This window comes from Corvus moneduloides, chromosome 18 (assembly GCF_009650955.1).
Source record: "Corvus moneduloides isolate bCorMon1 chromosome 18, bCorMon1.pri, whole genome shotgun sequence".
Lineage (NCBI taxonomy): Eukaryota > Metazoa > Chordata > Aves > Passeriformes > Corvidae > Corvus > Corvus moneduloides.
Genome location: NC_045493.1, coordinates 11,561,919 through 11,584,172, shown reverse-complemented (window position 1 = coordinate 11,584,172; position 22,254 = coordinate 11,561,919). Strand labels below are relative to the sequence as shown.

The window sequence follows — 22,254 nt, the reverse complement described above, 5'->3', positions numbered from 1 at the left end:
TGAGTAGGAACCATACTTTTTTCCCAGTAGGAAATGCTGCCAGAAAGGCATTAACTTTCTAGACTATTAAGTAATATGGAAAAATTATATTTCAATAAGAAAATTTCCTTTCTGCCTTTTCATGCCTTGGAAGTAGTTCCTGTTTCACTTGGCTCAAGTAGCCCATGCACTAAATCAGTGCAGAAATCTTTGGATAAACTCTGCATAAAATCTGTCCAAATGCTACCAGGGAGTTCAGAGGGCTGGGAAAGAAAACAGGACAAGGGTCTGCAACACGAGGTGTGAGACAAATTAAGACACACAACTCAGCAAAATCAGGCAGAGAACATTCAGGCACTTTGATGTAGTTTGGACAAACTTCATTCGTAGACAGCACACTCACAACTATCTGGTGAGCAGCTATTTATAGGGAACACAAACTGTTTCTCGGGTTATTTTCTCTGGTATTCTCTAAATCAGGGGTGCCAACCATGTGGGCCAAATATGGCCTACCTGATACACAAATGGCCAATGTGCTGTGTTTTGAATTTCACCTTTCATTAGAAACGGAGTTCTTGGCTTCGCATCTGTGGGAGAAAAACACCCCATTTTATGAACATGAAGTAAATCAACATGGTAGAATCTCATCCTCATACAGTAGGTGCTTAGAGGCAGTTTCAAGTTTCTGTTGCTCACTAGAGCATAAACTCTCAAGCCAAATTCTTTTGTGAAAAACAGGTAACACAAGGTTAGGATCATCCTATGCTTTCTTCAACATCAAACACAACGAATGATCTCTGAAATCATGAAATGAACAGGCAAGTGTCTGCCAACACCTCCACAGCTCTGCCCCCACAGATCTGGGGGATGTGTGTCTCCCAGATGTGATGGCACAGCTTCCCTGAGCCATGGGCGGGAATTTGTCACCACGGGCTGGCAGAGCTACCACAGCAATGCTGGATCTCAACCCCTGCCTCTGTGCTGGGAAGGCAATCTGGAGGTTTGGCGGAGAGAGAGGGATCCAGAACGCCTCGTTTCAGGTGAGATCTGCAGTTGTGTTTGCCTTGGGAGCTGGGCTTGCTTTTGCCATGCAAACAGCCAGAAGCAGCAGGTTCAGGAATAAGGCACAGCCTTGCCCAAGGCTGACAGAGATCAAGGCTCTGCTACAAATCTGCATGAAATTAGTCACCATCAGATGCTCTCCCGCATCCAGATCTGCAGCAGAGAACACACCCCATCAGGAGTAATTTGGGGAAATTTAGGGAAAAGGGTTACAAATAGCTTTGCTTGCAACACAATGTGTTCTTAGCCAGTATCCAACCAATGCCTTTAGTATAACCTCTAAAATCCCTCTGGCTTAGGCCTTCCTGTGTTTTCATTACCCAACACTCCACCTAACCCAGCAAGCACAAAGACATTATTTTTTTCAAAATTGGAGCGCTCTCTGAAGTGTCTACTTCCTTCAGATCACTTTTCCCTTCTTCTCTCATTCCCAAATTACATAATTATGTGGATAGAGATATTTTCTTTTAATGTACTTGCTGGTTCAGAAACAAGGGAAGACTAAATCCAAGAGGAGTGTGTGTTAATTAAGAGGACCACGGCATCAGGGCAGGAGTTGCAGGCAGCTGCTTTAGCTTACACAGTAGGGATTGATATAGAGTGGGTGAGTCAACTGTGGATTGCCAGATCTGGGTTACGCTCCCCAAAATTCTGTTGGAAAATTCCTCTAAACCTGAAATACGTGGAGTTGTACTTTTTTGTGAGGTTTTAGAGAACATCTAGTTTAAGTGAACCCAGGTTTGGCTTCCTAAATATGCTTTTCACTATGTGAGCTACAGCACAACCTGAACAAGTGTGTGTTTTACAGAGTCGTGAGTCAGGCTTTGATCAACATGTCATTCCTGCACTCTTGCACCTGGCACAAGCAGAAAGCTCTCAAACCTTTTGGACAAGGATGCAGGGAAACTGGGAATATTCATAGGGGAAGAATAAAAGATGGTGAAGTAGGCTATAAGAGAATGGACTGTGGATTAAATAGGGCCATGTTTTTGCTGAGTAATGCATAGCACTGACATTAAAGGGCAGTTAACGTGAAGTTTGCATCCTCCCCTCTGGTATCTGTCCAAATTTCCCACAGGAAGGCAGCAATGGCAGACTGAAGAGATGATAAAATCCTCTGTTCATATGGGCGACACCACAATTTCTGCCCGCTTTTTGTGGAGTGCTGGATGTATGGGTAGAGCTAAGCGGGAAGCGCTTGCTCTGTCGTTGTCTGGCTGGCAAGCTGCTGGTTTACAGAGGTGGAGGTTTGGCAGGAGCCAGAGGAGCTTGTGGCTTGTCAGAGCATGGCCAGGCAAAGGACAGGCCCAGACTGAGTTTCTCTCAGACCTGAGAGCAGCCATAACCTGGCCAGAGCAAATCCTGCACAGGAACAGCGACGCTCAGAGCAGGTTAATTAATAACTTGAGGCGCTGGAAATAAACCCAGTTTGTAATTGAGTGATGTTTGCTTTAGAGCTGTGATTCTTGGCCTGTGCCTGGTTTGTGGGAGCTGGATGGGCTGACAGTGCAGAGTGGCCTGGCTGGATGTCCTCGCTGAGAGTCACCAGAGCAGGTCAGGAAGGTGTTCAAGCAGTGATGTTGGGTTGTGAGGGCAGACAGAGAGCAGCAAGCTGAATGTGCTGGGTCTGGCATACTGCCCTGCCCTGCTCCACACCTCTGTCCTTGATGGCACATTTCCTGTGCATTTCTCCCTTCCTACACACATCTCACCCTTCCTGAATCTTTTCATAACAACAGGCACATTGTCAAGTTCCCAGTTCCTTATTGGGACTAACACAGTAGCTCTGATTTCTTAAGGTAGGGAGATTTCCTGGTTAAAACTGTTCTAATTAAATTTACATCTCTCATAAGGCTAAAAATGCCCCTGTGTGAATGACAGCTGAATCTGCTTGTAAAATGTCAGTGTTCAAAGACCTTTAATGGTCTTGGGAGTCTAACAATAGTACAGACAGTGCCTGTTCAAAGATAAGAGCTCCAGGCAAATGGAAGAAGGAAGCAAATACAGCATTCCCCCAAATCAGACATCTTAGACAAAAATTTTCTAAGTATAGAACACATCTGGCTGCATATTTGTCAAGTATTTTATTGGCCTGAACTACACACACAGCACCCACAGCAAATCCTTTCTGCTGTAGATCTGAGTGGGCACCTCCATTTTCCTTTTAGGACTCACTTTTGGACCTGGGGAAAAGTGTTCTCAGTAGAAAGGCCTCCAAGCAAGCCTGGGCTGGTCACAGTGGAGCAACAGCTGCAGGAGCTTAAATTCCTCTCCCCACCCTGCTGCACAAGCCGTGCCCCTCAGTCCTGTGCCTGGAGGAGCCAGAGAGAGGAACGTCCAGCTTTCCTGCTTCCCTGCCAGCTCCACTGGCATTTCTTATTCTGCAGCCAATTGCACATTAGGTGCTGACACTAAGTGCTTTTTCATGTGGGCAGTGGTGGTGAAACTAAGGATCCCTTTTGGTCAGAACCCCCTGCATATGTTCATGACACCTTTTTTACTCCCCTTTATGCAACATGTCAGGCGCTTGTGATAACTTACTGCCACAGAAACCACTTCCTGCACGCTGATAACTGCAAGTCCTTCCGGACTGCTGGCAGGCACTGCCCAGGGAAAGGGAAAGACAACGTGCAGGGGAAGGTGTCAGGAAGCAAACAAAATTCTGGCCTCTAGCAGCAGCTCCCAGGAGAGAGACAGGGAGAAATGCAGCAATGGCTGTGTGGATTTAGTGGAAAATAACTTCAGTTAGAAACTAGCCTGCCCTCTGGAAGGTTAAAACAACTAAAATATCTGGAAAACATATTTTAATTAAAAGTTACCTTAAAAAAAAGCTAAAGCAAGTTAAAAAATAAATCAGAAAGTAGACAAAGATAAGAACAGAGCATGCAGGAATCAAGTCTGAACAAAAGGCATGGGCTATGAAAGCAGAAAACCACAAATGGCAATGGGTTGAAATGTAAAACCTACAGTTCACTGTGAAACATGAAGGATGCTGTTGTATTCCACACCTCCTCTTCCTGGCTGTAGCTGTCTCCACAAGGTGAAGGGCACCAATGAATCAAGCTCCTTCCCTCTTCCTGTGTTTTCTATTCAATTATTCGCAGGCTGTGCAAGTTCTGCTTTATTTCCCCTCTCCATATGCCACACTCTCCTCCTGGGTTTTTTTTTCTTAATTCTGCACTGTGCCTTTGGCCTCTCTCCCATTCCTTTCTCCTCAGTGTGTGCCCCCTGCTCTGCCAGGATCTGCTGTCTTTGTAGCCTCTGCTGTGCACATATGTTGGCTCTCCCCTCCCCTCCTGCCACCCCCTGCTCCACCGAGTGTCCCTTCTCCTCGCTCCAGCGTTTTTGCCAGCGGGTCCATGAGCCAGCCAGCAATGGAACGATTTTGCCATGGCCACTGCTCCCGTTTCCATGTTGCCTGCTCCTCTCCAGCAATCAAGAGGAACCCGTGCTGTTCCCCTCATACAGCACAGGCAGAGACAGCCCTGCAGCTGCTTAGCAACTGGGAGCTGCTGTAGCGCAGCAGCACAGGGAGCCATGGACAGCACAGCCTTCACCGATCCAGCGCCTTCAGGCCCATTCGGCAGCAACCCAGGGCTCGGGGGACCAGCTGGGACACTCCCCACTGTCCTGTCAAACAATAAATCAAGATGCAAATCTTTAACTGCGGGATTGAGAGCAATAGTGGCAATGTCAAGGGCAAAACAAAGTCTTGGTCTCGTGTCACATCGCACCAGTGGGAGACCCGGCTCTGATTTGTAAGCTGAACTCATTCCATTTGATCTTTGTCATCAGTTTCTGGCTGCAACGTTTTATATTCCATCACTTATAATCAGAATGTTCCTTGAATGTGCTGCATGTGTTAAAAACGTTCCCAGGTCCCCAGCTACCATTACATCCAGACTGTTTAATGAAGTGTCCAGAGACACAAGTAATTTAATGCATAAATATCCTTTTAGATTACTTATTTGTATCTTCATTTCCTTTTGATGCAAGCTTTGCAAGTGCCCGGCATCTTTAAATGGTACATTCTTTTCATTCTTTCTCTTTTATTTCTGTAAAACTGTACTGTTCAGGGGCCATGAAGCACTGAACTGTTTTGTAATTTGATGGCTTTAGAATGCTGATTAGAATTGCCAACCGTCTTGATTTATTTCATGATTTTTATAAGCTTGAAAGCATTCTTAAAAATAACCAGTTCTACATCCTGATGGGATCACAGCATTTCAATGGCAGCTGCATTTCAATAGGCAAGGAGCAACACAAAACATTCTGCAAGTCAGGTGTTGAAACAGCTTCTTTATTCCTTTATAGCTCAAGAAAGATCAGATCTCTGAAAGCACTCACTCCGTACCTTACAGAGGTAGCTTTGTCATAATACTAGCAGAAATAATATGAACACATACAGTTTAAAAAGTAACAAAAAACCCCCTCCGCTCTGGCAAATAGCCAACACATCCATCAAAATTTGTCTGGATCTTAAACACAGTAAATGTTTGTTCCACTGTTGGGTGTCACCATGCATCTCTGCACCCCGGCAGCCAAACAACACAGCCTAGTGATTCCCTGTCATTGTTCAAGGCTCACATCCCATGCATCCTCAGAGCATGCTGGGACACAGGTGAAATCTGTCAGCAGGTTGCTTATTTTGGCTGACAATTCCCTAGACGGATCATCTGTTGTTCTAAGGAAGGAATGAAAAATTTCATGGCAAGAAAATCTGAACAGGCAAATACCCTGTCCATATTCCTACTCAATATTCCTTTGATATTCTTAGCCTGGTTTCCTAAAAATAAAACTGCCTAATGCGACTGTATTGCTATATGTCATTTTCCCCCTTCCTTCCTCCACTCCCAATCAAATTTGGCAGGGGGGAAGAAGTCCTTAATGTACTTAGGTCTTGAATGAATAGCTGGATAGAGAGTATGTAATAAGGCATCACCTCTAAAAAACCCATCTAAACAGGAAGGTCTCAAAATGTACTTTGTAACCATGCTGCCCCAGACCTCTCATCTTTCTTTTATGGGTCCTGCAACCACCTGTTTTGTGCTCTGCATTATTTAATGGCTACATAATAGACACCAGGGCAGGCAAACGTTGCAGTGTGCCTCTGGCTCCCTTCCAGCTCCTAAACTGGGCTTTCTTCCCATGCAACTGGGGTGTGGCAAGGGATGGTGTGCAACCAGACCTCCTCCTGACACAATATTGACACTGCTGAGGTGTGCGTACACATACCCGGAACCAGGAAACACCCACAGTGCAGATAGGTTGTTTATCTGGAAGAAAATATAAAATCATGACCAACCAAGTTTGTAGGTGACACTCAGCAGTATCAGGAGGGAATATCAAATAAAAATTAAAAAAGGCCATTGCAAGCAACAACACTGTCCAAGGGTTTTCAAGAGGACCAGAGTAAACATGCAAAACAAAGAGCACAATCCTACAGTACAGGGTTGTCATCCTAAGAAGGAGCAGATCTGAGAGTATTTTAGCAGCCCTGCTGGGAAACCAGCTGAACATGGGCTGGTGTAATCCCTGGATGCCTGACAGACACATCTGAGCCAGGAGGGCTGTTGGCTCGGGCATGGTCACTGCCGATGGCTCCGTCCCCTTCCGCCCAGATCAAAATGGTGACAAACTGGAGCAGGAACAATTACAGGATTAGCAAAGACGGACCCGAGGGGGAGCTCTGCAGCCTGCAATGGAGTGTCTAAATGCTCAGCCTGCACAAAGCTATGAGGGGATGAAAATCTGGTCATGGAGCATTCCTCTGCCAAGGAGACTGAGGGACAGACACATCCAGAAACTGAAAAGCAGAAACTAGATAAGTTTAAAAAGGTACTTTGATTTCTAGTCTGTCAGGTAGATTTTTGATGGAAACAATTCAGTCTTATTTTACTCCCCTTCACAGCCCATTTGAAAATGAAAATCTGATCTAAGATGCAGCTATGCTGCAGTTAAATTCTTTCAAATGAGAAAAAGCAAAATATTCACAAAAATCCAGAGACCTGCATAATGCAGGAAGCTGAACCAGATGAACCTTGGTCTCTTTTGTCTCTTATAACCTATTAATCTAGTTTCCTTGCACAAGCAGTGGATTGTGACTTGAAAACCTTCAATATAAAGGATTCTGTGTACAAGGCAGTTTAAAACAAAATGTTGTGAACAGTCAGGATCATTGTTTGGCAGAACAGCTGCATATTTTTTATTTCACTTTGCCTCTCAATCTAATTTGCTCTTGTTGCAACACTTTGCCAAAGAAATTAAATCACTTCTTATTGATAACAGACAGTGATATAATTAGCATAAGAGTTTTCCACTCAACAATGCCGGGGAGGGACGCTGTGGGCAAGAACAAACTCCTTTGCTTCAAGAATGTGCACAGAGTCACCACAAGCTGTTCAGAAAAAAAAATTTTTGTTTTCCCCTTTTCCCTGAAAGACCTCTTTATCTAAAGAGTCTCATGCAGCAAACCAGGGTCAATCTAACTGAAGTATGAAAGTCTGGTTTGACCTTTCTGGGATTTAAACACACTGTACCAGAACATTTCGCTTTTCAGATACGAGGTTCAGCCATGAAACCACCCACTCTGAGAGCACAACCGGTCTCAACTGCCTTGGTGACTTTTAAACTACACTGAACATTATAGTCATTTAGAAACTCTAAAAACGGAAAGAAATTTTCGGCTCAGACTTACAAAAACAACTTCCAGAAGTGCTGAGGACCCACACAACTCACTGGGGCGGCACGGCAGGCTCGCTGTCCAGAGCCTGCTGCCCCAGCAATTTCTGGCCCTGGTTTGCACGTACGCAGCGCCAGGCACACGCGTTAGGACCTCTCCCAGCTGGAGCACTTCATGGATTCTACCACCGGGAACAGCCGTCCTGGACAGTGATTAATCGCAGACATAGATCAGAGTCCTGGAAAAATATGCAGAGAGATGCAAGTACAGACAAAGCTGTCTAAGCTCCCACAGTATTATGGTCTGGCTGTGTCGCTTCAAAGCTGCGTTAGGCAGAGCTGGTTTGCTTCAGGGTTGAACAGATCAACGTTACGGTTTAAATGCTGGTATTGCTAACAGCCAAATATATATTTAAACATAAATCTTAAATCCCAAGAAAGTTAATAGCCCGATGCTGTTTAAATATGCCTTTTTTAGTCGCTTCACGTGCTGACTTAACTCATTACGATGCAAGCTGCAGAAACGTTTTCACTACAGTTCAAAAACCCCTGCAAACACGAGCCCAGCTCTGCGCCGTACTTTGATCTACACGCCGCCTCTTTCGGCCATTTCCAGGAAGCTGAAATGCTTTTCACCTCTATTGAGAGATACCACAGGAGCATTTTAATGGTGTTCAGCTAAGAACAACGTCACCGTTCCTTCCGATTTTGCCAGCAGACGGTCACTGAGAGCCGCCGTGACCGGGCCGGGTGCTCAGCGCTAGCTCCAGCGTGGGCCCGGCGCTCCTGGCCGGGCAGGGACCGAGCGGCGGCTCGGGCGGCCACGGCTCCGAGCGCCGCAGCCCCGGACAGGGCTCGCAGCGCTACAACGCCAGCCTGGCACTGCGTAAACGCTTTGGTTTTGTTGTTGGTTTGTTTGGTTTTCTCCCTCTCCATAGGAACGTGTTCTGTTTTGTGCAGACGGTTTGTCGCTTGTTCTCGACATAGAGCCTGACCCGGTGAGGAGCGAGGGGGAAGCGAGGAATGGAGCGATGAGCGCAGTCGTTGCGAAAGGCGCGGGCTGCGGTGCCTCCTTCGCGGTAGCACCCTGCTCCCTCGCAGGGAAACAGCCCTGAGCCTCGGCACATACCACAGCACAGGTTGTACAAACCCACGGAGCGGCTGGTGCTGAGCCGAAGGAACTGCGGGCAGGGCGCACCCTGCCCGGCACATGCCGCTCCCGCAGGCAGCCTCTGCCAAGCAGCCACTTACCTTCTCCCTCCCTCAGGGTCCGCAGGACGGTCCTGCTCTAGCCTTACCAGGGAGGCCACCTCTCTACAGTGTTTGCTTTTCCTCCCTGTCCTGCCCTCTGAAGTGGTTGCTCAAGCCAGGCTTTCCTGGCTCACCTACTCTGGGTCTGCAGTGAGCACAAGCTGCAATTCCCCGCAGAGCACAGCGAGGCTTGTGAAGTTCCGAGATAACCCCCAGCCTCCACCCAAAGCGAGCTGCAGCAGAATCTGCTCGGGGAAAAAAAAAAAAACCAACAAACCACACGGAGAAAAAAAAAAAAAAGGAAAAAAAAAAAAAAGACGCCACATGTAACACCTCATGGGGTCATGGCGGCTCCACTGCAGCGCGGCACCGGCTCCGCGCCAGCCCTGCCCGTGCGGGCCCGGGGAGCTCGGCGCTGCAGGCCGAAGGAGGCAGGGCAGCGCTGCCCCGGCTGGGTGATGGCGGAGGGGGAACAGCCCAGGAGAGGCAGAGAAGGAAAACAACAAAGAGCCATGTGACGGGGAGCGGCGGCCGCGCTCCCCCCGGCGCACCCGCTCCGGGCGGGGAGGTGGTGGCGGCGCCCGGCCCCTCCCGCGGCCAGCGCTGCTTGTTCCCCCCGTCCCCCACACGGCCCGGGCTTTAATTTTTTTGTGCATTTTAGTTTTTCCTTTATGTGTGTGTGGAGAAGGGGGATGGTGTTGTTTGTTCCTCTTTTTTCCCCCTCTGCATTAGGCGAGTTCCATGGCTTGATGTTTTTAAAGCGAGCTGGAGGCTGCGGCGGGGGAAGGGCGGTGTTATTTATAGCAGCCAGGGCTGCGCCGGCATTATCCGAGCTGCCTTTGTCCTCCCGGCCGGCCGCCCCCCCGCCCGGCCCGGCTGGAGCGCCGCCAGCCCCGCTGCCGCAGGGCGCTCCCGCCATGTTGTGCGCGGGGAGAAAAAGCCGCCACTCCCTGCCCGGCTTCACTCTTCCACAGCCCCTCACAAAGCGCTGGGGAAACGGGGGGGGGGCGGGAAAGGGGAGAGAAAGGGGAAAGAAAAAAAAACCCACCCCAAACCCACCATTTCCCTGCAGCGCCCGAGACGGGGAGCGCCGGGAGGCAGCGGGGGAGAGCCCGCCGCGCCACCGCCCAGCACTGAGGACAACGCGGCGCCGAATGGAAGGAGAAGCCATGATGGCGGCTGCCCTCACACAACACGGAGCGCGACCGGGAGCGCCGTGCCCACCGCCGGCCGCCCCTCCCGCCGCCCGGGACACGGTGCTGCTGCAGCCTTTCACATAATAAACCCACCAGAATTCGGCGGGGAGGCCATTTCGTGGGCTGGGTGGCGGCACTAAAGCACAACTGCTGTGAATATCAACTGCGTCACGGCTCTCCATCTGTAACACTCAGGCTGCAAAGGGTCCCTCACTTGGAAGGAAACTCCCTCATTTTGGATATACTTCCAGACCTCCTTTTTCCCCCCTCTCTCCAAGTCACTACCTCTCGGTATGAAGGATTTTACAGTGCTTTCTAGGGAGATATCCGCCATTAAGATTCACCGTCGTGAAAAACATCCCCCTCCCCCCCCCCCATTTTGTTGCCTGTTTTTTGTCGAGCTTCTGTAATTAGACGGATAAAACATGTAAGGGATCCCTACTACCACCACCACCTTCTCGCCTTTTTTTAACATCAAGCGCACTAACATCTTACTGTCCACAGGCAGATACTTTTATTTTTTTGGTGCTTTCAATTTAACAGCCAAGTAACGCCTGCAATGGATTCACAGCGTCTCTCCGCACAAAAAAAAAAACCAACCCACCCAGGGCTGAGGACGACCAAGAGCTTTGTGCAGAAAAAGAAATCAAATCCCTCCCTGAAAACAGACGTTTCAGAGGCACTGTTAGAGGTTTCTGAGGAGAAGGAGATCGCCACCGCTTTCAGACGACCATTGGGATCTTTCCACCCAGGACAATACCATTAGCTACAGGCCTGGGCTATTTGTTCCTCTGCAAGGGCAAAAGGGTTTACTTACCCGCACACCATAGTTGAATGCAGCTCTGAAGGTGAAGTTGTTACTCTTTTTTAAAATAATGGCTATAAATATATATATGATCTGTATCACCACTTCTCTTGTAAGTTTGCAAGCCAAAGCGGATCTTGTTAAGATAAGTTACGGATCTTTGTATGGCATTGGTCTAGCATCAAAAAAAGAGGAAAAAAAAGGGGGAAAAAAGCTATAGAAAAAGTCCAGCTATGTTGACTGACCGTACACAGGCGAGGACTCCTGCTCGAGGCTTAAATCTACCTTCCTGTGGCAGATTTACTCTGTACATAAAAAGGACGTTCAGTGTTTTTTCCACAGAGCACGCAGACACTAAAAATATTCTCCTCAATAGTTTTAGGTTGCACATGTCAGTGTGAAAACACCTAGTTAACATTTACTGGTTCTAACTTTTAAGCGTATCTTAGCCAGATATATTGCTTTATAAGTAAAATATTTCAAAAAGCATAAATTGGTTTAAACAGACAAAAACATAAGACATGCAAATGAAGGCTTAGCAATAAGGACCACTTCAGTAACATTAACATGAAAACTACACTTAGCAAGGACAGAATGGATTGGGTACTTACAATGTAAGAGGAAAGAAAGAAAAAAAGCTTATCATAGTAAAATTGCCTTATTTTTGCCAGAATTCACTATTCCTATACCTATATTTAAAACATTACCTTTTAAGCACCAAAGGAGTTAATAAAAATGGCCAGTAAGCAAGTGTTTAATACAGGAGAGAAGTCTCTCAAATTTATTGTTCAGTCATCAGAGCTGCTTAAAGCTTAAAAACCCCCAAAACAACGAAAAAATATAAAAAGAATGTATTTACTCTTTTTTTGTTGGCATTCGAAATTGTTAACTGCTGACATAGGGTGTGCCATGACCTAGTTACACAAGACAAAGATGGATCCCGAATCATAAGGGAGAAAAAAAAAAAAATCCGCATTACTCTTTTTTTTTTTTTTTGTTAAGGGCTTGATATATATATATATTTTTATATCTTCCTTCTTCAGTGAGTCGTCTGGCACCGTGCTAGAGGCTCCCACCACCCCGCGTGGTGTGGATTCACATGGCGGATCCCCCTTTATGGAACAAAGGAAAAGCCCAGTTGGCCATTTCGCTCCACTGCAGAAAAATGGCTGCGGGTCCCGCGGCCTCTCCTTGGCTTCTGCCGCGCGGTGCTTTTACCCCGCCGTCTAATAACTCAAGCCCCATGGAAGCCGCGCTCCCATTGGCTGCGCCCGCCGCGCTGCCGCCGCCCCAGCCAATGGCGCGGCCGCTCCCGGGGCCGCCGCGGCCCCGCGCCCCGGGACGGCCGCGCCATGCGCCCGCCGCGCTCCGCCCGGCCCCGCGCCCGCCGAGCGCCGGGGGCACCGCGCCGCCCGCCCGCCCGCCTTTAATACCGAAAACAAAATGGAACCTCCCCGCTGATTGGCTGACGACGGCTCCGGACCTTTAATAAGCAAAACTGCTCCCCCATCCTCCATCACCCCCTCCTCTGCGTGTGTTGCCACCCCCCTATCCCCCCCCCCCCGCACTCTCCGCCGCAGCAGCGCGGCGGGTCCGCGCTCCGCCCGCCCCCGCGGTCGCCCTGGCTCGCCGAAGTCTTCCCCTAAAAAAAGATTAAGAGAGGGAAAAAAAAAAGAAAGGCAAAAAAAACCCCAACTTGTCCCACCTATAGGTCCATCTTGTTTAGAAACAGTTTGCGCTAAGGTAAATGCAGCGGGCAGATTCCACTCGCCCCCCCGCATGCCGTTAACCCCGCGGCGGGGAGGGAAAAAAAAGCCGCGCGTCCCGGCGGCGGCCCATGCGGCGGCACTCGGCGGCGGCGGGGCGGCGGCGGGCGGCCGCGGGCCGGGGGCTGCGCGGCGCGGCCGCCGTGAATGTGCAGGCGGCGGAGCGCGGTTAGGCGTTCGCGGCGCTCGCAGCGGTGTATTGTGGGATCCCGGCCGCCGCCAGCAGCGAGCACACACAATATGTGGTGGCTCGCGAAAACGGGAGGCAGGAGCCTGGCGGGCAGCCCGCGCCGGTAACCGGCCCCATGTGAGACGGGAGCTCGCCTTTCGCCGCCCGGAGACGATCGGCCGCCCAGCGCGATGTCTTTCCGAGAGACCAAGGCGGGGGAAAAAGCCAAGCACCCTGAAGATCATGGCAAAAAGCAGAGTTCAAGTGAGATTGGGTCTTTTTTTTTTTTCTTCTTTTTTTTTTTTTTTTTTTTTTCTCCCTCCTCCTCTCCTCCTCCTCCCTCTCTGCCTCTTGTCTGGCTGGGGTGGAGGGGGGGACCCGGTTGGTAATTCCCCCATTTTGGGGCTCGCTTCGCGGTGGATTTCCTCCCTGCCTGGGTGTGTAGAGCGGGCGGCTCGTTAAAAAAAAAAAAACCACACCGAAACGAAGAGGTCTTTGTTGAATATTTTTTTTAACTTTATGGTTTTTCGTGTGTTTTTTTTTTCTTTTCCCCTTCCCCCTTTCTCTCTCGCCCCCCGCCCTCCACCCCCCCCCCCCCGCCCCGCGTTCAGGTTGGATCAACGGAATGGAGAACAGCACGCAAGCCAGCACTTCTGTCGAGAAAAGAAATCACCATTGGAGAAGTTACAAGTTGATTATTGACCCGGCTCTGAAAAAAGGACAGCACAAACTCTACCGTTACGATGGGCAACATTTCAGCATGCCTGTGAGTGGGGGGCTCCCGGGTTTCCCCCATTGTGTCGTGTCTCCCCCTGCCAGCCTCCGTCTTACCGGCGTTTTGGGGGCTGGGGGTCCCTCCGGGTCGTGGTGATCCCCGCCGTAGCACATGTGTGTGGGAGGGGGGTCTGGGGGGGACACGCACAGCCACCAAAGTTACAGCCACCTGACACTGTGTATTCAACTGTCAGGAGCCCAAACCTGCGGCTTTTTTCTGTGTTTCCAATCTCTGTGCATTTCCCAGCAGTATTGCAATTTGACACGTGTGTGTGTGTGCGCGCTTTCCCCTTCTCTTGAGACAGCCCGTGCTTCCTTGGGGTTTATTTTTTCTTTTATTTTTGTCTTAAATCTCAAGCCTTGTTGTTGCTGTTTCTGTGTTTTCTCTCCTCTTCCTCCTCCTCCCAGAACTCGGGAATCGCTCCTGTGGATTGTGTCAGGGATCCCAGAATAGGGCGAATATGGACCAAAACTAAGGAGTTGGAGTTGTCTGTCCCCAAATTCAAGGTACTGCCCTGACTTTTGGCTTTAGCTCTGTATACTTGTTTATCTGGGAGTGAAGCCTGAGTTCCAAATAGTTTAATGGACCGTTTAAATGATAGTCATATTCCTATTAACATTGTTATTTAGTAAACTGTTTAACAATAATCCTCTTCTATGAGGATAACAAGAAATCAATGCATCTGTCTAACGAGATCACTTGAAGGTTTTGGAGCTGGGGCTTCTCGGGCGGGGGGCAATGAGGGGGGACTCTCCACTGACAGTACGGCTCAAAATGCATCTTTGTAGCCCAGAAAGGAGCCGGTTCCAATGAATGGCTGCAGCGGCAGAGCCTCTGTTTAGCTCTGAGGTTCATCCAGAGCCTCAGAGGCTTTTTTTTCCCCCGAAGTTTGCAGGATGCTTTAACCCCCTCCCTCCCGTGCCATGCTTAGGTCCTCCCCCACACTCATTAACAACGCCAATTATTTTTATTGTTCCCCACCTTGTGCCCGTTTCCAGATTGATGAATTTTACGTGGGGCCAGTGCCTCCCAAGCAGGTCACCTTTGCCAAGCTGAACGACAACATCCGTGAAAACTTTTTGGCCGACATGTGCAAGAAATACGGCGAAGTGGAAGAGGTGGAGATTCTCTACAACCCCAAGAACAAGAAGCACCTGGGCATTGCCAAAGTCGTCTTTGCCACTGTCAAGGGTGCCCGGGAGGCTGTGCAGCACCTTCACAACACCTCTGTCATGGGCAACATCATCCACGTGGAGCTGGATACAAAAGGTGAGGGGGCACATTCGGGCCTCATGCGTTTGAGGTTTGCAGAGCCCCTGCCTGTCCCACTCCCACCGCAGAGGCTGTTGCAGAGGGCAGGGACCTGGTGATTAAAAATACGAAGGGAGCCGGCAGCGGGTCTGGTGTCTGGGGCCTGGGCGAGTCACGTGGAGCCAAATGTGTTGTCTGTTGCTAAGAGACAGCCCTGTAATTTGCAAAATGCTGCCATCCTGCCTCTCCCCTGCCCGTCCCTGTCCCTGCTCGCTGCCCTCCCGTGTCCCCCATCTCCTTGCCCCAGGCTGGTCCCTCTCAGCCACCTGCCAGGGCTGCTGGACCCGGTGGCACCTGCCTTTCGCAAACTTGGGATTTTTGGGCGAGTCCTGGTTGTTCCTGGGACCCAAATGTGTGGATTCCAGCGGCAGCAGCGGGGCTGGGTGCTGTCCTCTGCGTGCCTGGCATTTCATTGATACTTAGAGCGGACCGGGGGCTGGCACAGCAGAGTGCACACGCAGCACTTGTCGGTGTGTGCGAGTGTGTAAGTGTGAGACTGGCTCTTAAAGTGACAGCAGCTCCCTGTCCTGGAGGAGCCAGCTCCCAGCCCCACACTGAGCCCTCAGAAGCCCAACAAAGTTTCTGGAAGTGTGAAGGCATTGCGTTTGGTCTGTTCTCTCTCCTCCAAGCGTGCTAGTGAAAGGACTTTGCTGAAATCTGCCTGAATTTTAGAAAATGTCTAAAACTGAGGAGGTGTGGATCAGTTGCTGATTGTATTTCTACGTTCCAAAGGCGGCATTTCTAGCTTAAAACTTACTTGCTGCACTCTTTATTGGGAAAAAGACATTGCTAACACCATTTTCTTAAAAATGCTGATGTTTTTGTTCTGTATTAAAAGGTTTCAACAGTTTAGTGCACAACCAACACAGCAGTTGGTGTGCCACATGTGATAGAGTAGAACAGGATGTTTATTGACATTACTGACCACTGTTAGAAGAAAAATCACAGTAGTAGTGTAATATTTTCTGTTGGGAGCTAGGCTTGGCCTTACATATGTATACTTTGAAATTCTAGTATCAATAATTTTTACAGACGGGTTCCTTCCCTTGTTTTGAAATTTGAAGGTAAAAATCACGTTTAAGGACAAATTAACCACTTGCAGATTTAATAATATAAGCTAAAGCTGTTTTGTAAGTGATGGATGTCTTAATGACAATCATTTTAAACAAGCTGATTATACTACCTTCCTCCTTGTTCTCCTCCGTTTATAAACTACACTGCAAGTCTTGACCAGGCAGCTGTTCCAGAAAGTTTGTAGCACATCAGGAAAATGAGGGGGGGGGGGGGGTTGTGCTTCTGTTTCCTGGGAGAAAATGCTGAAGTCAGTTTCAAATTGCATTGCTGTTTTGTTTGCCATCTTTATGCTCCCAATGTATTTTTTTTTCACACAGTTGCTTCTCTTTCGTTCTAAAAGAGTAGGATTGTCAGTGTGCTATAATCTGTCAGAATCAAGTAAAAATGGTGATCCTAAAATAGCATTAGCAGGTTAGGACATACTTAAAATACGTATGTGTCATTTTCAGCATTTCTTTCTAGTATTCTGCTTTGCAAGACAATGAAAGGTTGGTTAAAAACTTTGTTTTCACAGTGTAGCAAAATAAATATTAGGAGTGACAGTGTCATTTTTATCTGTCTGGCGTGAGCATAGGCCTGGGAATCTCAAACTAATAAATCCAGTCTCCTCATCTGAGACAGGGTTGTTTAAAGAAACTCTTCTGGCTCAGTTTATCCATCTACAGACTGGACACAATTAGTAATTGCCTGTCTTAGAGCAATAGCTAGGAATCATTTCACATTCATGAACCTCTTTGAAATTGTAACTTTTCCTGCATTCTGTTTGGGATCCGGGAAGGACTATGAAACTGTAACAATTACTTTATATTTTTTTAAGAGCAAGTGAAAGTAAGCCTAACACTTCCATATCTGTGGCATTGTAGTGTCATGTGTGGGTGGTGTGTGTTAATATTTCAAGCTTATCTTCAAACTCTTGCAGTGAAGAGATCTATTTTGTCATGACTTCGGTTAAACTAAAACAGTTTACATAGTTGGGGATGTGGCTCATGACTTTGTGAAATGAGATTTGATACCCAAATAACTCCATCTGCAGCGTTTGTTCAAGATAAATAAGTCTTTTTCAGGACAAAATTGTGCTGAGGGGTGCTTTGTTTTTGAATTGAGCAGGGTGATTCACAGTGAGTTTGGGGTTTGATCCTGCAGGGCTTTCTCATGAAAGTAGTCCTGGTTTTGGGGAGATATTGCCTGAATTCGTTTTCTAGGCTCAGGTGCTGGGTCTGTCCATTTTTCTATGTATTCTTTATCTTTCAGAGCAAAATTCAGACAGTTTCAGGGTCTGATTCTGTTGCCTTTGAAGCTGATGACAGATTTCTTACAGGCTGCAAAATAAGTAGGATTAAGTTTTTGTAGCAATGAAAAATTCAATAGTAAGAAACTGGGTCTTTGTAGACTTTAGGAATGAAAAGGCTGAGGCTCAGTAACACTATATGGGACAGTTTGCTTCTCTGCTTTTATTCTTCGAAGGATGCCACTGGGTTCCCCTTAAACTAGGGGGGGAAAAAAGAATTAATTGGTGTCTTTTTGGAAAGACAGCATTCAAGGTTTTGCCCTCAGCATTCCCATATATTGTGTTTGCATTAGTAACAGGCAGTTTCTATGAGCAAGGTGTGTGGGGAGAGCTTTCTGAAGTGGCTCTGGGTGTTGGCAGAGGCTTCTCCCTTGGGTGAGAGTTTCACTTCTCAAATCTGCAAGCTATTTGCTTGGCACTTTGGAGAGGAGGGAAACGGCTGCGCTCCAGAAAGCATGGTAGAGAGCAGAGCTGCCAAGGAGGCTGAGAGAGGAAAAAGGATTTAGAAACCTCCTTGTCTTGGCTGGAGAAGGGAGTGTCTGACTTCACTTGTCCAGCAGATTATTTAAAAATGATCCCTGTGAGCTCAGAGGTGATAAATGCTCCTCTCTTGTGTGGATGCAGTGGGCCGGGAGTGGTAGCAGGGTCATGTGAGTGTCAAGAATGTGTATTTTTACATAGACTGTGATATTTCAGTTTAATCAACTCTTGCATTGTGGTCTGTGCAGGTGAAACCCGCATGAGATTCTATGAACTGCTCGTTAGTGGTCTTTACACTCCTCAGACCCTCCCTGTAGGCACCGAACAGGACGTGTCCCCGACTGGGAACGAAGCTCTCCAGGTAGGTGTGCTTGGCTTTTTTTTTTTTAAGAATAACTTTCTAGAAAATCCCAAACATTAACATAAGCATTTTAACATTTTTAATTTAGCTTCTTTTCTTTGTCTTGCTGTAGTTCCAGTGGATGTTACTAATTCACATTTAAATAGAACTTGCTCATAATTGCCATAGCAAATGTACTTCTGAATGTAGAGCATGTGGCTCATCTGTGCCTGCTTTGCACGGGAAGTGCTTTTTGTCTTTCTGAGTGAAAAATGCCTACAGAACCGACAGAACGTGCCCTATTAACATTAGAAATTCCTGCAGTTAGGACTGGATCAGATCTGTCCCTGAGATGAGATTATTCCCTTGAAGTCAGGGGAATGATTTACAGTGGTACATTTGGCCTGGCGTCTGCGGTGTGTAATCCTCAGCGCGCACGGACTTCAGCCTTGCTTAAAGGCTAAGAGGTGGAAGGTGTCTGAGCTTCAATAGTGGCATCAATTTTCCAGAATCTTAATTAGTTGCTGGAATCAGCTTTTCATAAAAGCACTGGACAGAATTCCTGCGTGCTTCCAGGGGTCCCTCGATATTTAGGGCACAATTCTCTATGTGGCTTTGCACAGTTACCTGCTTCCCTGTGAATCCCACTGGGATGAGAGGGCCAGGGGAAGGGAAGCCTGTTTGTGTGAAGTCATCAGCCTCTTTGGCTTGTCTAAATGTACTTTGGCTCCTCATTGTGACTTAAGAACTCATTTTAAGACATCAAATTTGAAAGAGATTTGGCAGAGATTTTTTTTTTTTCTTTCTCTCTGCTTCTCTACAACTTCTTAAAATGCCATGATTTCATTAATTCTGTGATCAGGTGTTCTTCTCAGGACAGGTAATAGCTGTACATTGAACATGAAAATCCTATTGATCTGAAAAACTAAATATCTCCTCCCACAAAGCACCCTAACAGCACCAAGGCAAAACTCTGGTATCCTTTTAACAAAATCATAAAGAGGTTGGTTCTTCCTGACCTCCCAGCAAGGTGCTTTTAAAGGCAGAAGGGAGGCAAGTAATGATTTTGCTGGGAGCCCTGCTATGAGTAGACCCTGACTGCTCATTTCTGCTGCTTCCACATCTCAAATAAAAATGGGCAGATTTGTTCTTAGTCTTTTTTCAGGGTTAACAGCAAAACACTTAGTTGATGGTATCGCCCAAAGCAGTCCCTGCTGTAATTATCCTTAAGATTCTTTCTCTAGATGTTGTGTTCATATGTGTTATTTATTGTCCTGAATTGATTTTTTTCCCAATTACCACCAGAATTATTGCCTTGTGAGTAACTTTTAACTGTTTGCATCGTGGTTTTGACACTACAATCTGCCAACAAACTTGTTTGCTGTTTTAGTTTAGTAAATTACTCCTGGCATTTGCTCCTCCCCTCATGCAGAGCAGCAAAGACCTGACAGTTCTGCAATCCCTGCCGCCAGGCCATACACAAACCCCACTGAAAAACAGTCCACAGCACATCTACACTAAAGGTGCAGAGGTGTGGATGTTGTTAAGAACCAGCCACATGCTTCCTGCTCCTTTCTGTGGGTTTAGAACAGTTGAGGAAGAAACTTTACTGGTGCCTCTGTGGTCATGGTGTCCAGGGGGTCAAACTGAGAGCAAGTCCACGCTACTGAGTGGGTGAGATGTGTGCACATAGCAGCTAGGTGAGAGTTCAGCTTGAGTTTGATGGTGCTGGCGTGTTCCAAGTAGGTAATTTTACAGGTCTTTGTCTACCTGTGCTTGAGAGAGGAGCAGCCAGCCTGTGGTCTCACCACTTGACTGTCCTGGTGTGCTCTTGAGGAGCTGGAGCTCAGTCCATCCTCTGTTGCTACTAGGAGGATTCTCACTGAGCTCCTGCTTTGCATTATGGAAAATTGATTCTGGAGCTGATGATTAGTATGGCACTGTTATGACTCAGCAGAGTCATAACTGGAGCAGGGCTGCTCCTAGAAACCCCCTGAACGTGCCCGTGAAGTGAGTTGCAGAGCAATTACTTGGCTATTCTGTAGTTTTGCAGGGTTTCAGTTTCAAATGCCACAATCAGTAGCTCTCTGAGCATTTGTCTTTGTGAAAAGCTTTAAAATGGTCTTTCTGGCGGTTGAGAACTTTTTGTACTTTTTATTTGTGTAGCCTTCTCCCTTGTTACAGATGAGCGGTAGGGAGGATGTTAGGTCACCTCTGCTGCGTGAGTTTGGCTGCAGGCTGGCAGTTCACTCATTTGTATGTTTTGATTTGTTCACAAAAAAGATAAATTGACAATTTCACATCTCAAGGCTTTTCTTATTTTCCTCTGTGTTTGCAGTTTAGACAAGCATTACATAGTTGCTAGAAACTGGAACTGTTTCAGCTAGAAGTGGTGTGCAAGTCTGCTGTTCACCTGATGCTCTTGGGGGGTGGCTTAGAAGAAAAACTTGTATCTGCTTTCTTCTTCCTCCTCCTGCAGACCAGTTCCTCTTTGCCTGACTTTTTCTTTTAAATCAAAGGGGACTGTTAATAATGGATAATGGTTTGTGTTTTCAGGGATGCTGTAACCTATTTATTTTTTTGCCATGGAAATCAGCACGAACTCTTGGGTGCTCAACTCCTCTGAAAACCAAACAGATTAGACAAATATCTTTATAAAAGTGTGTGTTTAGGTGCCTTTCTCTCTTCTGTCGTTACAGTTGACGGATTCCCTGAAGCGCATGAAGGACAGTTCCCTTTCTTCCGCGGGATCCTCCGTTACCCCAAACAGCAGCACGCCCTTTTCCCATGACACAGCCTATTCCAGCTGTCGGCAAGACACCCCAAACTCGTACAGCCAATTCACCCCGCAGTCCCAAGGAACGCCCCACACCCCACGCTTGGGGACGCCGTTCTCCCAGGATTCCACCTATTCCAGCCGTCAGACAACGCCCGTGTACCATTTTGGGCAGGACAGTGGGTACAAACCCCGGAGGCACGAGACGAAATTTACGGATGCGTACAACCGTCGCCCGGGACACCACTACGTGCACAACTCGGCGGGGGTGTTCCGAGGCACGGAGCATCAGTTTAGTACATTCAAATCCCATCAGCAGGAGCCAGTTCAGTTCTCTCACACTCCTCCCCTGAGCCACTCTAGTTCTTCGAGCTATAAATCTGCCTTCTCTCCCTACCAAGCACCAGCTGTATTTCCCCAATCTGATGAGCAGCCGTTTCCCCAAACTTCCAGGGAGACAGAGTACCGGAGACCTGCTCCACCTCCCACCGAGATGGTTGTGGAGAGCAGTGCTGCCCCAAGCATCGATTTTGTCCCAGTGAAGGAGAAGCCGGAGGAGCCTCCGCCCTTGCCCGACTCGAACTCTGTTCCTGAACCGAGCACAGCATCCTTCTCTCAGACTCCAGAGAGGAGTGAGACCCCTGGCACCCCCACCATGGAGTCTGAAATGCAACATAACAGTTTGGACTCAAGGATTGAGATGCTCTTAAAAGAGCAGAGAACAAAGTTACCCTTTCTTAATGAGCATGACTCGGATAATGAGGTCCGAATGGAAGGTAGCCCTATTTCCTCCTCTTCTTCCCAGCTCTCCCCCATCCCAACATATGGTTCGAACTCTCAGCCCGGTTTCAGGGGTCAGACGCCTTCCTCGCGCCCTTCCAGCACAGGCTTGGAGGACATCAGCCCCACACCGTTACCTGACTCTGATGATGATGAGCCCATCCCTGGGACAGCTTCTCTGAGTCAGAATTCCCGGGGGACATCAGAGGCCAGCATGACTCCCATTGATCAACTGAGCAGGACCTCCAAAACTGAAATCTTGGAGGCTAAAGAAATGGTGCCTGGTGATCAGACTCCAACATCAGAAAAAATGGACGAGGTAAGTGAGCTGGAACTGAGTTATGAAGCTTTGCACATGTCCTCAGAGCTGGACAAGGTGGGGAATTGCACTTTGTGTTGTCAGAGCGTGGGGTTTCTGGTGGCTTTTCCTTTCACTCAAGCCAGCTGGATATGAGTTAGATGTGACACAAAGTAATGGTCTTAATCAATTTGCAGTCTCCAGCTTTCCTTATTTATAATAT

General features: G+C 47.9%; 1 protein-coding gene and 1 long non-coding RNA gene across 2 annotated transcripts in view; one reads left to right on the top strand and one right to left on the bottom strand.

Moving 5' to 3' along the window:
- Nucleotides 1–5,320: 5,320 nt before the first annotated feature.
- On the bottom strand, nucleotides 5,321–12,258 carry LOC116452959. Its single transcript, XR_004243638.1, has 3 exons — nucleotides 10,987–12,258; nucleotides 7,739–7,961; nucleotides 5,321–6,317 (listed from the first exon to the last, which is right to left on the bottom strand). It is a non-coding gene; the product is annotated as an uncharacterized LOC116452959 (long non-coding RNA).
- Nucleotides 12,259–12,889: 631 nt separating this feature from the next.
- The window catches only part of SETD1B (SET domain containing 1B, histone lysine methyltransferase), a 47,777-nt gene continuing 38,412 nt past the window's right edge, over nucleotides 12,890–22,254 (top strand). The window contains exons 1-6 of the mRNA XM_032127904.1: nucleotides 12,890–13,173; nucleotides 13,521–13,675; nucleotides 14,092–14,190; nucleotides 14,683–14,953; nucleotides 18,086–18,198; nucleotides 20,877–22,052. Of these exons, the coding sequence (XP_031983795.1) occupies nucleotides 13,101–13,173; nucleotides 13,521–13,675; nucleotides 14,092–14,190; nucleotides 14,683–14,953; nucleotides 18,086–18,198; nucleotides 20,877–22,052 (1,887 nt within the window). The 5' untranslated portion in view covers nucleotides 12,890–13,100. The remainder of the gene's footprint in view (nucleotides 13,174–13,520; nucleotides 13,676–14,091; nucleotides 14,191–14,682; nucleotides 14,954–18,085; nucleotides 18,199–20,876; nucleotides 22,053–22,254) is intronic.